The following is a 26,218-nucleotide window of genomic DNA, read 5'->3' on the forward strand; positions in this document are numbered from 1 at the left end:
TTAGAGTTTAGCAATGAGTGACTCCAGCTAGTTTGATCTATTCTACTGGAAAGTATTGTCAATACCCAGCCCAAACAATGACCTACCTACATTTCACTTAACAAAACAACATGAACAAGTCTTTAAAAAAAAGACAAAATGAATTTCTAGATACTGCAACATTTGGTAACTTGTGGCAGTGAGTTGCAGGATTTTTATTTACTGAAAGTTATCTCCAGTGAATGAGTGGAGAGACTGGCAGATTATGTTTAAAGTGAATAGAAAGGGTTAAAAAAACAACAAAACAGGCTGCAAAGAGCAAGATAAGAAAACTAACTGAAGGAGATGAATGAAGGAAAATGTGTTACATATACACAAAGGAATTTTGTTCAGTTATAAATAAAATTGAGATCATGACAGTTACAAGAAAATGAATTCAACTGGAGATCATTACATTAAACAAAATACAGAAAGACAAACCACATTTTCTTTCATATGCAGATTGATTATTTAGATCTGTGAATATTTATTTGTGTGTGGGGGTGTACGCGTGCACTGTGCACAGGTCATAGAATAGAAGGGACCATAAGAGAGGTGGGAAGATATCTTAAGGAAGAGGGAAGGTATGGAGAATAACGTGATATAAAAGCAGGAAAGACATATATTTGGGTGAAGTCAGAAGACTAGCAACAGGGAGGAATGACAAATGAAAATAACACACACAGCACTGCTACCACCACCATCACCATTAAAGCCATTATTTTGCATGTTCACTTAAACATAAAATATTTTTAAAAGAATATGGGACTGTAGACAGAGACTGGAGAGGGAAATAGGCCCCGAGATACACAGTGTAGGGTGTTTCTCCTGCACCATCTGCTCATGACCATGTAGGCACCAAGACAGGCTGGGGATAGAGTACAGGCACTTGTGTTACAAAGACTACTGCTGAGACAGCAGTTGAAGCACCAAGACCATGTGGTCTATATGAGATTAAAGTACAAGTCACTCAATACATCCCTTTGAACAGGAGATCCAAGAAAACCAGAAATTACAAATAAAGCTGCTACAAACATGGTTGAACAAATGTCCTTGTTGTGTACTTGCGCCTCTTTTGGGTATATGCCTAGGAGTGGTATGGCTGGATCTTGAGGAAGCGCTATTCCTAGTTGTCTGAGAAAGCGCCAGATTGATTTCCAGAGTGGTTGTACCAGTTTACATTCCCACCAGCAGTGGAGAAGCGTTCCCCTTTCTCCACAACCTCTCCAGCATGTGTTGTCCCTTGAGATTTTCATCTTGGCCATTCTGATGGGTGTAAGGTGAAATCTCAGGGTTGTTTTGATTTGCATTTCCCTAATGGCTAATGAGGTTGAGCATTTCTTTAAGTGCTTCTCTGCCATTCGATATTCCTCTACAGAGAATTCTCTCTTTAGCTCTGTTCCCCATTTTTTAAGTGGATTACTTGGTTTGTTGCTTTTCAGCTTGTTTAGTTCTTTATATATATTGGATATGAGTCCTCTGTCAGATAGAGGGTTGGTGATGATTCTTTCCCAATCTGTAGGCAGTCGCTTTGTTTTGATGACGGTGTCCTTTGCTTTACAGAAGCTTTTCAATTTCATGAGGTCCCATTTATTGATTGTTGCTCTTAGAGCCTGTGCTGTTGGTGTTCTGTTCAGGAAGTTTTCTCCTGTACCAATGAGTTCTAGGGTATTCCCCACTTTTTTTTCTAGCCAATTTAATGTGTCTGGTTTTATGTTGAGGTCTTTGATCCACTTGGACTTCAGTTTTGTGCAGGGTGATAAGTATGGATCTATTTTCATTTTTCTACATGTAGACATCCAGTTGGACCAGCACCATTTGTTGAAGATGCTATCATTTTTCCATTGTATGGTTTTGGCATCTTTGTCAAAAATCAGGTGTCCGTAAGTGTGTGGGTTTATTTCTGGGTCTTCTGTTCGATTCCATTGATCCACCATTCTGTTTCTATGCCAGTACCATGCAGTTTTTATAACTGTTGCTCTATAGTACAGCTTGAGATCAGGGATGGAGATACCTCCAGAAGATCTTTTATTGTAGAGGATTGTTTTAGCAATTCTCGGTTTCTTGTTATTCCATACAAAGTTGAGAATTTTTCTTTCCAGGTCTGTAAAGAATTGTGTTGGCAATTTGATGGGAATTGCATTAAATCTGTAGATTGCTTTTGGTAAGATGGCCATTTTTACTATGTTAATCCTGCCAAGCCATGAGCATGGGAGATCTTTCCATCTTCTCATATCTTCCTCTAATTCTTTCTTCAGAGACTTGAAATTTTTTTCATACAAGTCTTTGACTTCCTTGGTTAGGGTTACGCCAAGGTACTTTATGTCATTTGTGGCTATTGTGAATGGTGTTGTTTCTCTAATTTCTTTCTCAGCCCTTTTGTCTTTTGTATACAGGAGTGCTACTGATTTTTTTGAGTTAATTTTATATCCGGCCACTTTGCTGAAGGTGTTTATCAGCTGTAGGAGTTCCCTGGTAGAGTTTTTGGGGTCACTCATATATACTATCATATCATCTGCAAATAGTGATAATTTGACTTCTTCCTTTCCCATCTGTATCCCCTTGATCTCCTTCGACTGTCTTATTGCTCTAGCAAGGACTTCCAGCACTATGTTGAAGAGATATGGAGACAGTGGGCAGCCTTGTCTTGTCCCTGATTTCAGTGGGATTGCTTTAAGTTTCTCTCCGTTCAGTTTGATGTTGGCTATAGGCTTGCTGTATATCGCCTTTACTATGTTTAGATATGTGCCTTGTATCCCTGAACTCTCCAGTACTTTAAACATGGTAGCAGCTTTATTTGTAATAGCCAGAAGCTGGAAACAACCCAGATGCCCCTCAACTGAAGAATGGATGCAGAAACTGTGGTACATCTATACAATGGAGTATTACTCAGCAATGAAAAATAAGGAAATCATGAAATTTGCAGGTAAATGGTGGGACCTGGAAAGGATCATCCTGAGTGAGTTGACCCAGAAGCAAAAAGACACTCACGGTATATACTCACTCATATAAACATACAATATAGAATAAACCCACTAAAAGCTGTACATCTAAACAAACTAAGCAAAAGAGAGGACCCTAACTAAAATGTTCAATCCCCATCCTGAAAGGCAAAGAGGATGTACATCAGAAGAAAACGAAAATAGGAAACAACCTCGGAACCCGCTACAGAGGGCCTCTGAAAGCCAGAAGAAAACAGGAAACCACCTTGAAACCTGCCACAGAGGGCCTCTGAAAGCTTCTGCAGTATAGACTGTCAAAGCAGATGCTGAGCCTGATGGCCAACTGATGGGCAGAGTGAATGGAATTTTATGTAAGAAGTGGGAAATAGTAAGAGCTGGAGGGAACGGGAACTCCACAAGCAGAGCAACAGAACAAGATAATTTGAACACAGGGAACTTCCCAGAGTCTCCTACTCCAACCAAGGACTATTTGTGGAGATGACCTGGAACCCCTGCACAGGTGTAGCCCATGGCAGTTCAGTGTCCAAGTGGGTTACATAGTAATGGGAAGAGGGACTGCCTCTGACATAATCTGATTGGCCTGCTCTTTGATCACTTCCCCCTGGGGGGGAGCAGCCTTACCAGGCCACAGTAGAGGACAATGCAGCCACTTTTGATGAGAACTGATAGACTAAGATCAGAAAGAAGGAGAGGAGGACCTCCCCTATCAGTGGACTTGGGGAGTGGCATGCATGCAGAAAGGGGAGGGAGGGTGGGATTGGCAGGGGAGGAGGGAGGGGCTTATGGGGGGATACAAAATGAATAAAGTGTAATTAATAAAAAATAAATAAAAGATTTAAAATAAAAAAAAAGAAAACCAGAAATTAGAAACTCAATAGAAACATTACCAATCTGCTACCTGAGCCTTAATGACTTACATCTTAAATATCTCCTCATTATCTCTGCCTTTCTCATTTTTTCTATCTGATTATCAGCATTCTTTATCTTCTAACAGATCTTCTTATATCCTTCATTTTTCCTTAAACACCCAAACCTCTGTTGCTTTTGCCTGCTCTAAATCTTTCCATGCTATGTCAGAATAGTTAGCTAAGCACTGAAGTCCTTCAAACACAATCTTAAGGACATGCTTCTTACTTCTATTACTCTTCAGGACCACTTATCTAACATGCTCAAGTAAAAATGTCTCTCTTAAAATGTATTAGCCAAATCCTGGACACCAAAACATGATTAAATATTCAAGGACACTGCTAGAAAAAAAAAATCTCAGACACACACACATACACACACAGAGAGAGGGGGTGCTGGAAGAGGCTAGGACAGCTGTCAGCCTATGGCAGAGAGGGAAGGAAGATGAGTAAAAGTACCCTGAGATTTCACAAGGTCAAGGGAAAATGGGCTGAGGCCACAGGGAAGCCCTTGAAATAAAGATGACCTTCCAAGGAGGACTTTGTTATGTCTCCCAGGGATGGGTCTCCTTAGTAACGTCACTGGCTACAGCTTCTCTGCAAGCCTTAGAAAAAACAGCTATGATTCTGAAAGTAGCTGCTTGGCTCTAAGATGACTAATTTCATTCCTTATCGCTAGATATCGGAATGGTACAATTCTATGGTTATCACACATCAGTTCTCATAGCTCTTTGTTAATGTCTGAAATCCTTGAAGTCTTATCAGCCTTATAAATCTACCCCCACTATACAACTTCGGCCTTATTATAGCCAATTTTTTTTTCTGTTCCAAAATTATCAGTTCTTTTAATACCAAAAACAAATCATGCTCAATTTCTGCTACAAGGCTTTTCATGCTGCAGCCCCTACTAGAAAAACTCACCCAGATCCCATCTTAATCTTGGCCTACTTTTTAACTCAGCTTTAATGCCTTTCTCAAATCTCCTATCTGTATTCTTAACCATGGACTATACATCCCCGATGTGTGGTCAGTTCTTCATTTAGAACAGGTCACACAAGTAAAGACTTACCTGGTGTATGACTTCCCTATCAAATGAGTTAGTGCCCTTAGGGAAGAGCCTGTCTTTCTCTCGATTCCAGGGCCTAACACAGGATGATGAGAGTAACAGAGAGGGAGAAATTTCACTAAACCATGTCATATGCATGTATAGAAACATCCGAATTAAATTCATTATGCTGTACTCTATACTGTTAATAAACACTATTACTACTGTTCTAATGTCCTCACTCGAAGTTCAATAGCCCATTTTGATTGAGTAGTAAACAGCTATAAGATAGAAGGTGGTTGGGGGCAAGAAATTAGCTTCTTAACTGTAGCTTAATTAGCCCCCCATAGCTGCAGGTTAGTGATTAAGAAGAAAAATCCTGAGAGACACTTAGAACAACTAATCAAGAGGGAGGACTCTGGCTGTAATGCTCAATCCCCATCCCGAAAGGCAAAGAGGATAGACATCAGAAGAAGGAGAAAACAGGGAACAAGTTAGGAGCCTGCCACAGAGGGCCTCTGAAAGGCTCTGCCTGCAGACTATCAAAGCAGATGCTGAGACTTATGGCCAACAATTGGGCAGAGAGCATGGAATCTTATGAAAGAAGTAGGAAATAGTAAGATCTGGAGAGGACTGGAGCTCCACAAGGAGAGCAACAGAAGCAAAAAATCTGAGCACAGGGGTCTTTCCTGAGACTCATACTCCAACCAAGTACCATGCATGGAGATAACCTAGAATCCCTGCACAGATATAGCCCATGGCAGTTCAGTGTCTAAGTAGGTTCCATAGTAATGGGAACAGGGACTGTCTCTGACATGAACTGATTGGCCTGCTTTTTGATCACCTCTCCCTGAGGGGGGGAGCAGCCTTACCAGGTTGCAGAGGAAGATAATGCAGCCACTCCTGATAAGATCTGATAGACTAGGATTAGAAGGAAGGAGAGGAAGACCTCCCCTCCAGGTGGACTTGAGGAGGGGCATGTGTGGAGAAGGGGGAGGGAAGGTGGGATTGGGAGGGGAGGAGGGAAGGGTTTATGGGGGAATACAAAATGAATAAAGTGTAATTAATAAAAATTATAATATATATAATAAAAATTTAATTAAAATGAAAAAAGATTTGAAACCCTTTTTAAACCCTCCTTTAGTTTGTGAAGAACAAAATTAAGGCAAAGATCATACTCAAAAAGTGATCATTCTGTGAACTATGTGTAAATCTAAAGTCTAAATATAGTTATTTTTCAAACCACTTCGCTCCTGTAGGCAGTCACAGTTAAGATTAAATTCAGCACATAGCACAGAGAACCTAAATACAAAGCTCTATCGGCAGGAGATCCCAGCATGAAGTGTATGACACATCAAAAGGGTTTAAAGGACAAAGTATGAAGACGCCACTATTTTTAGATGTAAATGATGCTAAAGAAAGCAAGGCAGAACGGTTAAGCTCCCTGGAATTGACCATCAGGAAGCCATTGCCCCCATATCCAGGCTGAAGGGACATAAGCATATCCTACCTGGAACCCATCATGACCTGAAGACTTGGAGGAGGGGACTGGGTAGGTACTGTGACCACCAGAAGAACTGGGCTTCTGACAAGCCAGAAATTACACATTCAGAGAAAATAAGGGAAATAATCATCTTCCCTTCCCACACTGATCCCTGTCAGGTGCCTCATTTGGTCAAATGCAACTGGATGCCCAACAGCAAGGTAACAGTGTAGGAGATAGGTAATTAAAGAGAGAATGAAGAATGGATCTTTGGCAGAGGGGTGCAAAAGGAAAATAATTAATGCAATGGGTTTTTCAACTCACATTACAGCAAGTCTAGAGGTAGGCACCCCAGAATAAGATGTTGTTATTTATCAGTTCCTTATTTACAGTTTTCTCTCATTCCAGGATGGGTCCTGGAGGCCATAGCCTCCAAATTTTATTCTAGCATAAAGGAGCAAAGAAAAATCTCTTGAAGGAGCTGTCCTGTAACCCTGCATGTGATTAGTCCCTCACAGCTGCAGGAGAAGTCAGAAAATAGCCTCCTCTGTGATATTTTCCTGAGTATGTTGCTTTCCAGAATCAAATTATACTGTGAGAGTTTTTGTTTATATTGTGAAGAAAGTTTAGAATGTATACTGGCTGGGCCTTCCTGAAACAAATGCTTAATGAAATATTGTAAGAGACGGCCTCAACAGAAAATGGCATCCATTTCTCTCAGGGAAATTTCTTTTTTCTTCTTTTCCTCATACTGACTGCTATAATTTGAATGTCTATCCCCTTAAAAATTGTTCTTGAGTGCCATAAAGATGGTTCAGAATTAAACATCTTAAAAGTTGTCTGCCTTCAGCAGATACCAAACATACTTGTACCTTTACTTAGGATCTCCTGGCCCACAATTATCAGCTAATTTCTGTTATAATTAACACAAATAGACCAAGATATTGCTATTATAAGCTGGTGTCTATTTACACTACACAAGTTCCTGTGATACCTTTGTGTAGTCTTTTTAACCTACAACAGCCTTTACATCTTGTGTTATATCTTTTCAGATACATATTTCTCATGGGAGAATTATCAACCAAGATTAACTACTTTCCTTAGTTGATTACAAGGTTTCTTATCTTCAACTGATAAAAGATGATCATCACAAATACATATTGAGTATTTCCTTTGTGGTAAGTATTGTTCTAGAAGTAGGTCATAGAGCACTAATTTAAAAAGAAGAAGACAGAATTGGTATAGATAGAACAGTGCTTGATAATAACATGACATGTTAATATTGTGTGTAGTTGGTCCCAGGTGCCTTGGAAAAACCAGTGGAGATGTAGTTCAGTTGGCAGCATAATTGCCTCACATGCATGATGTCCTGGCTTGGATCCCCAGAACCACATTAACTGGGTGTAGTGGAGTTTACCTGTCATTCCAGATTGTGGAGGTAAAGGCTGGAGAATCAAGAATTTAAGGTCAGCCTCAACCCCACAGCAAATCTGAGGCCAGCCTGGAATTACACGAGACCCTTTAGCAAAGAAAGAAAAATTAAAACTGGAACCAGGGTAAGGAGGATAGGTAGGAGTTGTGATTTTCAATAATCATTAGACATTTTGGTTTATGCCTTCAAGAGGGCATGAGCTAGTATAGAGATCACTGAGGCAGGGTGGGCCTGACAAAGAGCTATGGTAAGTGTTCTGAAGCAGCATAATAGACAAAATACTACACACACACACACACACACACCCATACACACAAAGGTTGTTGTGCCTTAAACCCAACACATGTGAGACCTATTGGCACTAAAAACTCAGAGATATCTCCTAACCCTAGAGGTTTCCCCAAGTGCTAGTTAGATAAATAAGAGGCAAAAACTAACAGTCATTCTCTACTTATTTTATTTTCATATTGAAAATAATCTGATCAGCATTGTAATCTATCAGAACCACTCAACAAGGAAAAGTGACCTTAGGTTAAGTTCAACAGGTACAAAAAGGACAACTTTAAAACCAATAATATTATAATATTAAAAGTTGGATTAATGGTATGCTCAAAACTTTGTAGAAAGAGCACTTATGTTTAAAGTTCTATACTTACAGAATGAGGGAGTTACTTTTGCTTGACACAGACCTGAAATCAACTTTCTATTTCTCGCAACGTAAACAAGGACCAAATTAAATCCGTTCCATTCTGTATGAAAATCTAGTATTATGATCGCTCAGTTAAAGTTATTAATGTCTGAAACAACTAGACACCTTCATAAGTGTACTAGGACAACCATGACTTGTGTTTGTTTCCTTTCCACGTATTCTAGTAAGAGGATTGAGAAATGAATTGTCAAGGTGTTTTCTATCTGATTTTAATCTTAACTAAGATAACCCATCCATAATCTAGATGTTTGTGTGCTCCTCAAATTCCTATGTTAGAAGATAACCCCAACGGTGATGGTATTAAAAGAAGATACCAGCCCAACTGAGACCCACCACATGGAAGAAAGCTACCCTCTGACACTATTAATGATATTCTGCTACGCTCAAAGACAGGAATCTAGAAGAGCTGTCCTCTGAGAGGCTTCATCCGGCAGTGGATCAAAACAGATGCTGAGACTCACACCAAACACTGGGTGAAGTGTAGGGACTCTTATGGAAAAATGGGAGGAAAGATAGAAGACCTGGAGGTGCCAGGAGCTCTACAACAAGATCAACAGAGCCAACTAACCAGGGCCCAGCGGGGCTTGTGGAGACAGAAGCACCAACCAGGACCATGCATGGACTGGACGTAGGCCCCCTACACAGATGTAGCATATGGGAAGCTCAGGCTTCAGGTGGGTTTCCTAGTAAGGGGAACAGGGACTGTCTCTGACATGAACTCTATTGCCTTCTTTCTAATCACTCTCTCCTGGCAGGTTTGCTTTGCCAGGCCACAAGTGAAGAGGACAAGCTCAGTCCTGATGAGACTTGATGAGCTGGGGTGGGTGGGTAGCGGTGTACTCCCCTTATCTGAGCAATAGGGGATAGGGATGAGGGAAGAGGGAAAGGGTGGGGCCAAGAGAACAGGGAGGGGGTTATGATCAGGATGTAAAGTTAATAAATTAATTTATTTATAAAAATAAGAAACCGTCAGGATATTAGGAAAGAGAGGCAGAACCTTCATGAGTGGAATTAGGGCCTTTACAATGAGGTCCAAGAGAACTTGTGGAGTCCTTCTGCCATCTGTGGAGAACTGATCCCTATCAGATAACACATCTAATAGCAGATTGATATTAGGTTTCCCAAGCTCTTAGAATGTAAGCAATGTCTTTTTGTTGATAAGTCACACAGTCTAGGGATGTAGAGATGGCTCAGCAGTTAAAAGTATTTGTTATTCTTCCAAAGAGCCAGTTCCAAAGAGTTCAGTTCCCAGAATCCACACAGCACCTCACAATTGTCTATAAGTTCAGTTCCAGCAATTCTGACACCCTCTTCTGGGTCTCATGAGCACCAGGTATGTGTATACTTCACATACAGATATATAGGCAAACACTCTTAGACATAAAATTTAAAAATATTTTAAAGCAAAATACTAAGCATCCTTTTTAATACATTGTTTAATACCAAGATAATCACCCATTTTAAGAGGGTAAGAATTGAAATGATTTTTACCAGTCTCCAAGAATAGTACTTAGGTCTTATGATTCAGGTGTTTTCTTTCCTGTTAGTTGCCATTTGGGCACTGGATTTTCTAAAAGAAATCCCCAAAGGACATTCTAAAGGGAATGATGGCTACAGCTGTGGGAAGTGAGGACAGTGGGAAAAATTGCCCTCAGGGTAGTTCTTTTGCCCTCCAGAGAAAGGCAAACCACTCCTGAAGGTGCAACAGGCCTTCAGCACTACTGATGACTATGCTTCAACATAGGGGATGCTCAACTTTCCTAGGGAACACTCCTCAAGTGACTGCAGTAACCACCTAGGCCTCAGCTAACCCTCGATGTGACAGGTAAATACAGGCCTACCCAAGCCAGACTCAAGAATTTGCAAAAGAGGCATAAATTTGGATGCAACTGTGTACCAGCTTCTCTGCACACCAGCTTCTCATCCTCACCCCCCACACAAAATTGCAAAGACAGTACAGTCAGCCATCTATAGCCATACATTCTACATCCACAGATTCAACCAACCACATTTTGAAAATATTCAGGGGGGAAAAGGTGTCTGTATTGAACTCATGAAGTTTTTCTCACCTATTATTTACTGTTACCTCAGTAATAAAGGAATGGCTTCTATTTTCATAGCACTTGCATTGGGCATGTTAAGTAACTGAGAAATGATCTCAAGTGTGCAGAAAGAAGCTAGAGAGACTGCTCAGCAACTGAGTGCTGTTGCTCCAGCAGAAGACCATAGTTAGTTCCCAGAACCCACACCAGATGGCTCATGATCACTTGTTACTCCAGCTCCCTGGAATCTGATTCCCTTTTTTGGCTTTGGCAGACAACTGAAGCTCTGAGCATATGTGTATTATTGACAAAGACCCCACGGACCACAATGCCTCATACCCATGGGTAATATCAAGCCTTCCATGGGTCTGGCTCAGAATTAACAAAGCCTCATCTAGTTAGCGTATGGATAATGACTGTGTACGTGAAAGCTTGGAGCTACAGAATTTTTCTCCAGGAAGACTGCAACCTGAGAGTGCTCTTCTAGAGACTTCTTACAGAATGTAGTTTACTCCTTCTTCTGCTGTACATAATGAACATGCCAAGATTTAGGGTTGTTTTCTGATGTGTCTACACAAGAACATGCACAGCCCACCCGATCCAAGCTATTCAGTACATGTCAGTGTGTCTATCATCTATTTCTTCATCACCTCAGTCTGTTTCCAGAACCAAGCCATGCTGAACACAGTACATATGCATACACACATACTCATAATTTAAATAATAAAATAAATATGTAAAGCATACAGAAGGAGGATGTAGATCACAGCCACATACTATGTGATTTTGTAAGGACTTGTGAGCATTTGTTGGCTTGGGTATCCACAAGAAGTTCTGAAACCAACCCTCCAAGATACAGAAGCATGATTGTATTGTCTTTGAAGAGGTGACATGTTATTCCTTTGATCCACACAGAAATTTGACCTGGAAGTTTGTATTTTCAAGAGGTAAATCTCTATAGGCTTAGAATTCCATTAATTTAAAGACCTTTCTGATTTCCTTTCTTTGATGTCTAATAGTACATTCTGAAATCTTCAGATTTATTTTGTTATTTAAAAATTGTATGTAATCCAAAATTTAATGTCAAAGTACTTGTTCCAACTTTAAAATAAAGGTAATGCTAATAATAAAAAAATAATTTGTCTATTTTAAACATTATTTTTCTTAGAGGAAAATAATCACTTAAATTCTAATGCTAAGTAATTTTTGAATGAGCTTCCTTGTACAGGTTATGATGGCTTGCTAGTGATATTTATTTAAAACTTTTAACCAATGCAACACAAATGCACAGTATAAAAAGTATCATGTTTAAAAATAGATCAGCATTTTCAGCAACAAAATATGCTTATCACCTCCACTGCAACATATTTACTGCAAAACCTATACTAAAATATTAGTATTTCTTACAAGAAATATCAAATGAATGCTTAATGTTCAAATCTCAATTTCAAAAGACTATTTATACATTCTTCACAGGTCATGTTCCATCAACATAGAAGATCAAAGACATCTGAAAAAGATACTCACTCACAACTCTGGCAGAAGCTTACTACTCTACCAGAGACCATGCTGGTACCTGGAACCCCAGGTAAAACCATGCCTGCACACATTCAGTGCTTCCTCAGACCCCTCCCACCTTCTTCAACAGCAACCCCATCTCTGTATCCTAGCCTAAAACCTTAGCAGAAGCCCAATACCAGAGGCCACTCCAATACTCTGAACCTGACCCATAGCCCACAAACTAGCCTGCATAGTTTCCCCAAACAGCACTCCTAACCCTTGTCTCCATATCCCAGCCCACAACTTCAACAGAAGCCCACTGCTCTACCAGAGACTATACTGGTACCTTGAATGCCAAGTAAGACCCTACCTGCAGACATCCAATGCTTCCTTAGAGCCCACCCAGCTTCCCCATCAGTACCCCCCTCCCTTGGTCTCCAAACCTTGGCCCACAACTCCAGTAGAAGCCCACTGCTGATACCTTGAATCCCAGAGGCCACACCAGCTCTCAGACCACCAAACACAACACTGGCACCCAAAACCAAGAAGTCACACAGGTCACCAAAACCCCAGTGGAGACACATTACTGGACATAGGGACTTGCTGGTCACCAGAACCACAGGGCACTCAGGCCAAAAGACCATAAAGGAAACAGAAACCAAAGGAAAACAGTTATCCAATAAAGATAAATGCAAAAATTGGAAGCTAAGTCTATAATTACCCAAACCCAGATGCATAGAAATCAGCACAAGAACACAATGAACAACAACCAGGGAAATACAATCAAACTAGTGACTGAGTAAATCCCTTAAAGAAATACAAGGAAATACAACCAAACGAGGAAAAAAAAAACAAAACAAAACAAACAAACAAACAAACAAAAAAAACACAAACTAAAGCAGTCCTGGAGATGGAAAACCTAGGGAAGGGAATAGGAACTACAGACACAAGCATCAATAACAGAATACAAGAGATGGAAGAAAGAATCACAGACATAGAAGAAATTGATACATCTATCAAAGAAAATGTTAAATCTAAAAAATTCCTGACAGAGAACGTGGAAAATTTGCAACACTGTGAAAAGACCAAACATAAGAATAACGGGGACAGAAGAAGGAGAAGAATCCCAGCTCAAAGACGCAGAAATATTTTTAACAATATCGTAGGAAAAAAAAATTCCTAACCTTAATGATGTACCTATAAATGTACAATAAGCTAACAGAACACCAAAAATATTAGACTAGAAAAGAAAGATTGCCCCCTTTAGAACAAATAAAGAATATTAAAAGCCACAAAAGGGAAGAAAAAGCTACAAAGGGAAAAGGCCAAGTAACATATAAAGCAGACCTATTAGAATTATAGCCTACTTCCCAATGGAGACTCTAAAAGACTGAAGAGACTGAACAGATGTGCTGCAGACTCTAAAAAACCACAAGTCCCAGCCCAGACTACTATACCCAGCAAAACTTTGAATCATTATAGATATAGAAAATAAGATAATCCATGATAAACCAATTTTAAGTAATATTTATCTACAAATCCAGCTCTACAGAGGTACTAGAAGAAAAAAATTCATTCCAAGGAGGCTAAATACACCCATGAAAAAAAAAAAGAAAATAATCTCACACCAGCAAAAGCAAATGAAGGGAAACACACACACACACACCACCACCATCAACAACAACAAACAGAAATTAACAATCATTATTCATTAATGTCTCTCAATATCAATAAACTCAATCCCTCCCCATCCTCAAAACATATAGTTTAACAGAATGGATGTAAAAACAGAATCTATCCTTATATTGTATATAAGAAACACACATCAACATAAAAAAATATACATTACCTCACAAAAAAGTGTTGGAAAAAGATTTTCCAAGCAAGTGGACTGAAGAAGTAAGTTGGTGTAGCCATTCTAATATCTAACAAAATAGACCTCCAACTAAAATAAATCAAAAGCAATGGGGAAGGACGCTTCATATTCATCAAAGGAAGGAGCCACCAAGATAAAATCTCAGTTATGAACATCTATGCCCCAAATGCAAGGGCAAGCACATATAAAAGAAACATTACTAAAGCTTAAATCACACATCGAACCCCACATATTAATAGTGAGAGATTTCAATACCCCACTCTCACCGACACACAGGTCATCAAAGTAAAAATTAAACAGAAATAATGGAACTTGGGCTGGAGAGATGGCTCAGTGGTTAAGAGCGCTGTCTGCTCTTCCAAAGAACCCGGGTTCAATTCCCAGCACCCACATGGCAGCCCACAACTGTCTGTAATGCTAATTCCAAGGGATCTGACATCTTTACACTAATGCACATAAAATAAAAATTAAATTATATATATATATATATATACTATAGAAATAATGGAACTAACAAACATTATCACTGAAACTGACCTAGCTGATATCTATAGAACATTTCACCGAAACACAAAAGAATATTCCATCTTCTCAGCATCTCATAGAGTCAAAATGAGTCACATACTCTGTCTCAAAGCAAGTCTCAACAGATAAAAGAAAATTGAAACCCCCTGTATCCTATTAGGTTAAAGCTGGATTTCAAAACCAGAAACAACAGAAAAGCTACAAATTCATGGAAACTAAACAACTCTATACTGAAAAGCTACTGTGTTCAGGCAGAAATAAACAAATTAAAGACTTCCTAGAATTCAATGAAAATGAATGTACAACATACCCAACTTTTGGGACACAATGCAAGTGATGTTACAGGAAAGTTCATCACCCTGAGTGCCTTCATAAATAACTTAGAGAAATCTCACACTAGCAACTTAACAACACAAATAAATGTTTGTTTTTGTTTTTTTTTTTTAAAGCAAACACACCCAAGAAAAGTAGATGACATGAAATAATCAAACTGAGGACTAGCTGCCAGCAACAGCGGCAAGGTCTTCCTAGGACCCTCTGTGTTCCACTTCCTCTGTGTGCCCCACAACCCAGTTTCCCTCTGGGCCCAGGTTTTTTTGTTTTGTTTTGTTTTGTTTTGTTTTGTTTTGTTTTGTTTTGTTTTGTTTTGTTTTGTTCTGTCCCCTCCAGGTCTTTCTATCTCCCTTTTCTTCCATAAGATTTCCTGCACTCTGCCCAAAGTTTGGCTATGAGACTCAGTATCTCCTTTGATGCCCTAAAGGGTAAAGTCTTTCAGAGGCCCCCTGAGGAAGGTACCTGTCCTGTTCCTTGTGAAGACAAGTTCTTAAAATGCAGGATGCTAATAGAGAGGTGAATAAGTAGAATATTTTAAGAAAGTATGTTAAAAGGTAAAAAGGAAGTAAAACAGCAGGCTGTTCTAAGGATGAAGCTCTTTAAAATATGTAATATTCTGAGTGAGATTCAAGCATCTTCCCTTGGGTTCTTCTTGGGTTCTTTGGGTCTGTGGATTGTAGGATGGTTATCCTGTACTATATGGCTATATAGTACTATATCCACTTATAAAGGAGTACCAAGTTTGTTTTTCTGGGTCTGTGTTACCTCACTCAGGGTGATCATTTCTAGTTCCATCTATTTTCCTGCAAATTTCATTATTTCCTTGTATTTAATAGCTGAGTGGTATTCCATTGTGTAAATGTACCACATTTTCTTTATTCATTCTTCAGTTGAGAGGCATCTAGTTTCTGGCTATTATGAATAAGGCTGCAATAAACATAGTCAAGCAATTGTCCTTGTGTTAAGTTGGAGCATCTTTTGACATCCAAAGTAGATGGAGTGAGGGAACTGGATGGGATAGCCAGTAGAATAGAAGAGTCAAATGAAGCCATAATATAAGTATACTTAAATATTCAGAGAGAAAAACACATTTTAAAGTAAAGGAGCATAGTTTTTTAAACAATGGATGAGTTGAAAGAATAGACTTGAAACAAAAAAGATGGAGGGAGAGAAGTGGGTGGGAGATAGGGTGGGAAGGATAGTAGCGTAGGGATCAGGTGAGTGGAGAGAGGTGTTAAGCAGCATAAAGTCAGCACCTCCTATAGCCAGGTCGGATTCCTAGCAGAGGGGGACAACCACCCATACACAAAACCTTTGACCCAAAATGGGTCTTGTCTACAAGAAGTGTAGGGGCAAAGATGGAGCAGTGATTGAGGGAGTGGCAAACCAGTGACTGGCCCAACTTGATACCCATCCCACCGGAGAGGGCTGACCACTGTCACTATTAATGATATTCCTATGCTTGCAGAGGAGTCTAGAAAAACTGTCTTCTGAAAAACTCCAAACTTTGTTTGGAAGCTGATAGAGACAGATGCAGAGGTCCAAGGCCAAGCAATGCTGAGCTCAGGGAGCACTATGGAGGAGTGGGAAGAAGAATGGAGGTCAAGGACACCACAAGAAGATTCAGAGGAACCTCACTTAGGCCCATGGAGGCTCACAGAGACTGAACCACCAACCACAGTGCATGAATAGACTAAACCTAGAGCCACCACCCCCCAACATATGTAGCAGATACATAGTTTAGTCAACATGTGGATCCCCTAACAATAGAAGTAGGGGCCATCTCTGACTCTGTTGCCTGCTGCTGGGTCACTTTCCCCTAACTAGGCTGCCTTGTCATTACCTCGTGGAAGAGGATGTGCTTAGTCCTGCTGTGACTTGAGATACCAGGTTGGATTGGTACCATTTGGGGGTCTCCACTAGAGAAAGGAGGAAGGAGAGAGGGGAATAGAAGAAGGGGAGTGTGGAGGAGGAACTGGAGGAAAGGAGGGAGAGCCCTGGAATAGGGATGTAAGGTGATTAAATAAATGGGAAAATAAATATAAGTGTCATACTAAAAAATGTGATATTTACAGTGAGGTTAAAAAAACAAAATATTCTAAAGAGGGGTGAAACAATCTACTCTCTAGGGAAGTTCCTTAAGATCAGAAGTAAACAACTCACGAACTTCAGGAAGTTCCTGAAACTGACCAGATTCACCTGGCCCTTCTTCACCCAAGCATATATAAACTAAGGACTGACTGTGAACAGATACTCTCAGACAAGACAAACTATCTAGAAGAGTGCAACTGAGCAGTCTGAAAGAGACCAACTGAACTATTTGGAACAAATACCCTCGAACCTGTTGAGCTGCCTGCAGATTGTGCCACGTGCTCCAGGTTTCTAGATTATGTGAGTTGTCACCTACGCTGAGGTGAGGTTTTGGTGACACAGGTGTCTTTGCATCATTTCTGTTCCTGTAAGTAACTTTAATAAAAACTCATTACTTCACTAAGTTAGGTTTTGGTAGTATCTGTACTTTGGTCTGCAACTTTTTCCATACCTGGGGTGAATAGCTGTTTATTCATGCTTCTCTAGGAATAGTGTCACACAAGAACTTATCTGGGAGCTTTTACTGTATCCTGATGGTTAAGAAACTTGACAAGGAGGAAAGACAGGAAAGAGAAACATGGCAGGCAAGAAAAACATATGACAAACATTTTAATAAATGAAAGGGACTAGAAAAAGTGGCTGACATTTTAATGGCATTTGTCAACTCTGTCATAATCAAAACTATCCTTTCACTCAACCTATCACTTTCATATACTGAAAGATGTCTACAAAATTATCAGTAATCATTCATAGTTTATATTCTTATATATTATCCATCAAACCACATACTACTGCTAGTGTTTCTGTACCATCAGAGACAGCCATGATTGCTATAATCCTTGCACAAAGTAAAATGACCTTTGAGACATTCTGTGGAGGCCTGTGATGTTATGATTTCTACTAAGTTCCCTGAAATATTTAGTCATCTCAAGGACTCCTTCACTAATTACCCTTTTAGAACCATGGGGTTCTAAGGCATCAAAGAAACACTACTCCATGGCCTTCCTCTGTCCTTGTTTTTCTAATCAACTTGCTAAAACATCAGAGTTTCAGAACAACTGGACTATTTAATGTGATGAACAAGATGTGCAATACTAATTACCACCCCAGTTTTGCAGTTACTAATTACTCTGTTGGGGTTTGAATGAGAAATGTCTGCCATAGGTGCATGTATTTGAGCACTTGATTACTAGCTGGTGGCACTATTTGGTTGTTATGGAAACTTCAAGAGATGCAGCCACAGTGGTGGAAGTACATTACTGAAGGAGAGGCAGACTTTGAGACTTTGTACCTGATACCCCGTCCTAATCCCTAATTACTCTTGTCTGTGTGCCTAAATGTAAACAGCTTCCTGCTCCTATCAGCATGCCTTGCCTTCCCCACCATTACGGATGTTAGGACTCTGAAACCATAAGCAAGACTTTCTTCCTTAAGTTCTTTTAGCCATGGCATTTTAACCACAGCAACAGAAAAAGAATTAATTTGCAGCCAGCCCTGAAGATACCTGATAAAACAGGGTCAAATGAAAGGGGAGGAGGTCCTCCCCTATCAGTGGACTTGGAAAGGGGCAGGGAGGAGACCAGGGAGGGAGTGTGGGGTTGGGGAAGGAATGAGGGAGCGGGATACAGCTGGGACACAGTTAACAAAATGTAACTAAAAAGAAAAATAAAATTTAAAAAAAAAAGAATTAATTTAGTCCCCAAAGCATGAGAAATATTGGCTAAAAAATGTGTACCCATTACTTTTTTTTTCTCATAAGGTTGTAAGAAACTCAAATACAGTAACCCCCCAATTGGGATACCAACATTTCAGATATGATAATGAGAAACTGAAAAGGGAACATAGGTATAAAAACTGTTTAAAAACTTGATAAAAAAGCAAAAGCCTTAACCAGGCATGATGGTGCATACCTGTAAATCCCAGTACTTGGGGTGGCAGAGGCAGGCGGATCTCTGTAGGCCAGCTAGGTATACAAAGTGAGTTCAGGACAGGCAAGACTACACAGAGAAACCCTGTCTCAAAGAAAAAAAAAAAAAAGGAAAGAAAAACAGCATCAACAACCAAAGAGCTGCTATGGTCAACAGATCATTGAATACGGCACTGCCACTCCCCTGGATCCTGGATTTGTTACCCTTATCATCAGAAAATAACTGAATCCACAAAAACAGAATGAAGGGGGAAAAACAGAACCAAAATAAATAAAACTCCTGTTCTGAATAGTCTTGTCAGGCAGCAAATATCTAAATACAACACTATACTAAAAGTAGTTTGTATGTAAATGGTTACAAAAAAAAAAAACAGCAGGCAAAATAGAAGAAACTATCCATTAACTATGCCATGTAGATGTACGTGAACTAAAATTCTTCGGGCCTCCACACACCTCTAAAATGAACACAAAGTCCTTTAAAAAAAAACAAACACTATGTGTGCAAATGAAAAGCACAGCCCTTGCTCTGAAGTCTCACATCTCATTCCTACAGTTATTGACTTTTCCACATCAATAGCAACTGGTTTATGAATATAAGATAGTTCTAAACTTGATTTTTAAGTTACTACCAACATTTTAAGTCAAGTCTTATTAGACACTTGGCATGGAACCCATAGAGAAATGGGGCCTTGAGATGCAGTGCCATTTAACAATTAAGTGTGACCAGTTTCCAGCTGAACGCCACAAAACAAAGTCCTTGATTTTTTACATTCTCATGGCTTCCCAATATTGCTCAAGTATACTTATGCTCAATATTAGCATAAGTATACATACATCTATGTAGTACTGTCTTTATGCACATTTCATATTCACCAGCTTCCCCCAACAGCAATGTGAAAAGCTGAGCAACAGAAAAAGAATGAATGCTCAAGACAAGCTCTTTTTCCTTCTAAAATTTAACTCTTTACTAAACCACCCATATAACGAGCAATCTAAGTACTTATAGAATTTGTCAAAATTTAAATCAAAACAGAAAGCAAGATTTAAAGTGGAAACCACTGAGAACAGTGTTCTACTACTAAACTATCATACTGTATAAGAGCTTTTCCCCACTGTAGTAAGAACTGAGCTTTCCCCATGGTGCAATGGAACTCTGCTGACATCAGTTACACAGTAGAAATCACAGCACCTCAAATCTGGAAAAGCTCACAGATATGAAGTGTAGGAAGGCTGTTCACAGCATCCTTCAGAAAATAAAGATTTTGCCTTCTTGTATTACTGGCTGTTATAGATTCTGAAACAGCTGAGTTAATTTCACCAAATCATGTTGATGAGGCCATAAATCCTGTTTGATGGTTACAACTAGCATTAGGGAAAAAAACAAAATAAAAGTTTTGACTACGTGTCTGTGTTGGTTTAAATAAGAATAGCACAAATTTGCTTGGTCACCAGAGTGTAGAACTGTTTGAAAAAATTAGGTGTGGCTTTGTTGAAGGTTGTCACTGGGGGTGGGCTTTGAGGTTTCAAAAACCTATGCTAGGACCAGTATTTTTCTCTCTGCCTGCTGCCGAAAGATCAGGATGTAGCTCTCAGCTACTGCTCCAGTGTCTGCCTATGTGCTGCCATACTCCCTGCCATGATGATAATAAACTAAGCCTCTGAAACTTTCAAGCCCATAATTAAATGCTTTCCTTTATAAGAGTTGCCTTGGTCAAGGTGTCTCTTCACAGCAATAGGCTAAGACATTGTCTATAGGGGGCTCGTCTGGGATGTTTCAAAACCATGCTTTTAGTTAACACTCTTTATACCGTAGAATTCTTTATAACCAGAACACTAATTTTATATTACCTATGTGAAACCAGGGGAAGGCTGGCTTGCTAGTCTATTGCCGTAAAGGAAGCTTACATGTGATACACCCTTGAGAGTAGTGAAGAATTTCTAATTGTGGGTCTTTTCCCCCTTTTCTCTCTTTTCCATTTATCATGTATGCATGCACCAGAACATTTACATTCTGTTCTGGTCAGAGGCAAATTCTAGAGTTGTGTCTTTCAATCCACCATGTGGGTTCTGGGATCAAACTGGTTGTTAAGTTTGGTAACAAGTACCTTTACCTGCTGAGTCATCTTGCTAGACTAGAATCTGTAGTTTTGATTAGCTGTAGTACTTATCTCTAGAATAGTGTTCTGGAAATATTTTTAACTCTGAGAATATCCTCCTACTTCTCTACTAACTTTTCTTACCAACCAACCCCACTTCTGAAAAAACTCCAACAAAATCTAAGAACACATTAAAGAAAAGTTCAGTATTTTCTAAAATTTTATTATTCTGAATACACACCTTTCACATACAGAAACCCTCTAACATCACACATGATTCCATAACCCAAATGCTTCAACTTTATCAACATTCTTTAAGTATTTACATTGGCTTCCCTCAACAAAAGTGCAATCTAAGACATCTTGACAAGAAATCTTTATAAACAACATATTTTTGAGCTGGTTTTCATGGTGTCCATTCATTGTCTTTTCTTTCAATTAGCTGGAAAAATAATAAAGTCAACAAGGTATGATGATGAACTAGGTTAGAAGCATCCTGTTATGAGAATCACACCCTAAACAAAAGTGCTTTCTCCTCACCGCTTCCCCAATCTCCCAACTAAAATTACTAAAGAACTCCTTCAAGGATTTGAACAGAAAATCAAACAGGTTAGAAAATAGGCACAGAGCAGACTGCACAATCAGCATTGGTATTGTAGAAAGACATTAAGAACTCAGAAAGGTAGTCTTGGTAGTCCAGCAAGTTAGGGATCAATCTGTTAAGTTTTAGCATTTAAACATATAGAATTTTTTCTTCATAAGCTAATTTTCCCAAAAAAAAAGGTATAAAATTTTCTTCTCCTTAGAAAAATGAACCCCTTTTACAAAAAAAAAAAGAAAGAAAGAAATTACAGGATGTTGGAGAAGCTTCTTTGCAATAAAAAACAATCTGCTTATGCTTCCATCTCATGGCACAAAGTTGACCTTTAAAGGTAGAAGCCCAGTGTTACCAAGTGCTTCCCATGTGATCAGATGAAAGCGGAGAGCTGAAATGGCCTGAAGAGAAAATAATCAGAAATTAGCTTCTCTCAAAACTGAAGCAGTTTTAGTTGCTCAGAGTATGGAACTCTTTAAAAAGAAATGACTAAAAATGTTAAAGTAGATAAAATCACTTTAAATTAGTAGTCAGTCTGGAAAAAATGAGTTTGAACACTACTCATCAGAAAAGCACAAGTTATATCTCCTGGATGACTGATACCCTTTAATATCCCAACTACAACAAAAATGATGATCATTCTTGACATATTCCAATTATAATCAAGGTGTTCAGGCAAAGTTTGGTGAAAACATTAAGGTCAGCAGATTTCCAGAGTAAGATTTACCTTCATAGCAAGTATTGTATATTCAATTGTATTTTATTCTCAAATATGTCAAAATTTCCTTTCCAGACAAAAATGCATTTAATGCACGAAAAGGCAAATGGTAAATATTATTGTACAGGGATCATGCTTCTCTTTATAAGACTATATACATCTATAGTCTTTAATTTATTATTAACATAACATCAAAAGCAAATGTTATCCAATTATAGTGAAAAACAACTTCATTTTGAGGGCAGACAATAATCTAAGGAACAAGAATAGAATGTTGCTTACAGTCCCACAGTGGTTTTATTTTAACCTAAAGAACTCACTGGGCACAATGAATAGACTGACTTCAGAACAATAATATAATGAAGTTTTACTAGAAAATGTCAGTATGTTAAAGAACAGCATTTCAACAGTTTATTTATTTTAAAAATCATAAACAAATGCAAAGACAAATATGGAATCTGAATAGAAACTTAACAAAAATTTAAACTTGAGTGCACAACAGGTTCTTAGGGAAACAGCTAGTTCATAATTACAGCTTTGTGCATCAAAAACAAGTTTGTAAGTATCATGTCATATAGACCTCACATTGTTGCATTAAAAACCATCTGACCAATAATGATTTCTGCCTATTCTAGGCAATTTGAACATTTCTTGCAGAAGTGAAAGTTTTCAGATCATCAAACATTAAACCAGAAGCAACAAACCAACTGATGAAGAATATTCATCCAAATATGAAGAGTTTTAGTTGATATACAGGTTCTTTAATGCTATTGTTTCAAACAAAACACCAAGCACTTCAGCAGTAGAACTTAAAATTCATTGGCAATAATGCTGAGACAATTCTGAAAAGAAACCCCCCTTGAGGAGGATGTGGGATAAACCAAGTAAGTGATATAAAATATTTACACGAACCCCAAATTTGCCTATTTGTAAAATGATTATTTTTAGTATTCTTTTAAGAAATAGTTCTGTATCATACTTGAAATTACCTAATTCTTTCCTAAGAAGTAATTCTCTAATTCTAATTCTACAAGGGAGGTCTTGAGCACATTTAAGTCTCCACTTTCTAGTGAACAGAGGCTGATTTTGGGGATACTTGGTGTTCTGTATGTGACTTTTTTTTTTTTTTTTTTTTTTTACCCAACAGTAAGGGATCATGGGAATCTTTAGAATGATCTGTTTTCAGATATGCTGTTTGAATTACTGCTTCCAAAAATGAATGTACTTTTAAAAGAATAAACACTAATTTTCATCATTCTAACAAATTTCCCCTTCCTTCCTCAGGTCAACTGTGATTTTGGAAACCCAGTATTAAATGAGTCAATGTGGCAACAGATAATGAGAAGGAAGTGTGGCATGGTTGGTTCTACAACACAGCAGCTAGGCTAGACGTTTACCTTTGAAAAACTGCATACCAAGCAGCACTTTAGCAATGCACTCTGTAAATGATGCCCACCAAAACCACAAAATGTGCAGATGTTCTGTAGATTCCCAAATTAAACCTCTAGAGACACAATCCAAATAACCAAGTCCTATCTTTCTGTCCTCTTGATTCAGTGTGTGTCATTTCCAAATTCATATCACAAGACCTGTTAGATTCAGCTCACCTAAAGCTATCTGCAATAGCTTTCAAGTGTCACATATAATTTGGATGTTCTTTCCAGTATGAAACTGTTAAATTACACGAATAGTCAAGGACTATTTGTTATACTCTCAGATCATCTGTCAGTGGAGTAAATTATACCTCAGCTTGTGCTGAAAAACAGTGTCCAGATAGCCTAATACAGTACTGGCTCTCCAGGCTCACTTACATTCACTTGTCACTTATTTTTCCAAGGCCCAGAGATTTAACAATGAGTCTCAAGAAAGCTAACATATTAGTAATAGCTCCCTCTCACCTCCTACCTCATCTTTAGTTTAGCACAGAATCCCATCCTTAAATGGTACCCATCCTTCCTACTACCCTTGAACTCCATCAGATACTCTGCATGAGACCAAAATCTGCACAAATTCCCACCTGGGCTCCAGTCTTAACCACATACTGATATTTGGGGATCAAGACAGGGCAAGGGGAAGCCCTCATCTCAGTGGCACAAATATACAAAGTAAACTCTGCTTTAAATTAGAAAAGAAATTAATGTCACAGAATGTTCCCCTATAAAAGATATGTAGTAAAGTAATAATATCAATAAAATAGCTATTACTAAAGCAAAGCTTTCATCAATAAGCTTCGAGAACTTTGAAGGAGGAGAATGGCTTCACGAAATGGTAGTCCAGGTTTCCACAATGTGGACACTGCTGGACATTGCTGTACTCAGAGAAGTACTGCATCCCGATCCGCACGTCGATCACAGGCTTGCCACAGTGCTTGCAATTCAGACGAGCCTAGGGAGACAGACAGCATGAACCTCCAAAGCCATCTCATCAAAATGCTGGGAACTGACTGACTTCCAGTGAAACATATCCTTTATTGGCAGAATCAAAGTATGCATATCTAAGATACACATTCTGGCATCATCTTCATCTTTCTAAGGATTACAGTCTCCCCGCTTCTTTCTTAATATGAGGCACTTATCAATGAGAAAATTCTCAACTGTACTAACTAAACATCTCCACCAAAGTTACCTAACAGCAACCACCTATCCACTGGATTTTATGCAAGTAGCTGAAACTGGCTCCCTGTAACCCAATTCTACATTAAAAAAAAAAAAAAAAATTCCTGAAGAGTCCAAGTTTATTTCAATAGCTCTTATACACTTTGATTTGACCCTACATAACAATCGTTTTCTTTGATGTAAAAAAATAAAATTTCCCTAAAAGATCCAAACAAAATTAGCAATCTAAGCAGGAATGCTGTGTGTATCTTGAGACTTCTGGCATTTACTAGCATATGACATTTTTACCTGTGCCCTGGCCTCTAATGGCACAATCCTGGAGCCCTTCAGCAATAGATCTGGGAGTGAAGTGGATAGGCAGAAATTACAGAAGTACAAATCAGTCTTTTTTTTTTCTTTTTCTTTTTTTTAATTGTTTAGTAACTACACTTTATTCACTTTGTATCCCCTCACCCCGGTCATTCCCTCTCTCCTCCACAGGGGTCTTTTCTGAGACTGACACTCCACCAAGGACCATGTATGGATATAACCTCTGCTCAGGTGTAGCTCGTGGTATCTCAGTAACCAATTGGTTTCCCATAGTAAGGGGAACAGGGACTATTTCTGACATGAACTCAATGGCAGGCTCTTTGACCTCCCCACTCCCCAAGGGAGGAGCAGTCCTGCTAGGCCACAGAGGAAGACTGTGCAGCCAGTCCTGAAGATACCTGATAAACCAGGGTCAGATGAAAGGGGAGGAGGTCTTCCCCAATCAGTGGACTTGGAAAGGGGCAGGGAGGAGAAGAGGGAGGGAGGTTGGGATTGGGAGGGAATGAGGGAGCAGAATACAGCTGGGATACAGAGTTAATAAAATGTAACTAATAATAAAAAAAAAATCAGTCTTAATTTAGATACTTCCTAAAAATTGCTAACAAAATTGTCCTCAAAGCACTCCTATGAGGGAGTATAATCTGCATTTCAGAGGATCAAAAGGGTACAAAGTACATGCCCAAGAAAACAGAAAGCAGAGCAGCTGGGCTGTAAACCACATGTGCTTCAGAGTGCACATTTCACCTACATATGAACTAGCTCTCTATAACCCAAAATGAACTCCCCTTTAACTACTTCATCCCTGAGTCCAGAGTAAAGTTCTCCCTAACCTGTTATTCCTTCCTGATAACCAATTACTGCTTATTTTTGGCTCAGACTTATTTGAAGACTTTGCTGAATTCCTTACTGCTTACAACCTATATTCTCACAGTGAATACTTTCAATTGGTTAACAATAATTAACAATAAATAGCATTCAAATAGGTTTTCCGTTTCAGTTGGGGGCCAGAAAATATGTTTGTGGCACATATCAGTTT

General features: G+C 38.9%; 1 protein-coding gene across 2 annotated transcripts in view; it reads right to left on the reverse strand.

Annotated features, from left to right (window-relative positions):
* Positions 1-21,147: 21,147 nt before the first annotated feature.
* The window catches only part of Heca (hdc homolog, cell cycle regulator), a 46,769-nt gene continuing 41,698 nt past the window's right edge, over positions 21,148-26,218 (reverse strand). For both annotated transcript variants that reach the window (XM_055602074.1, XM_055602073.1), the window contains one exon: positions 21,148-24,643. In XM_055602074.1, coding sequence (XP_055458049.1) covers positions 24,479-24,643 — 165 coding nt within the window. In that variant the 3' untranslated portion in view covers positions 21,148-24,478. The remainder of the gene's footprint in view (positions 24,644-26,218) is intronic.

The sequence above is a fragment of the Psammomys obesus genome, unplaced genomic scaffold (assembly GCF_907164565.1).
Source record: "Psammomys obesus unplaced genomic scaffold, mPsaObe1.curated_primary_1811, whole genome shotgun sequence".
NCBI classification, from domain to species: Eukaryota; Metazoa; Chordata; class Mammalia; order Rodentia; family Muridae; genus Psammomys; species Psammomys obesus.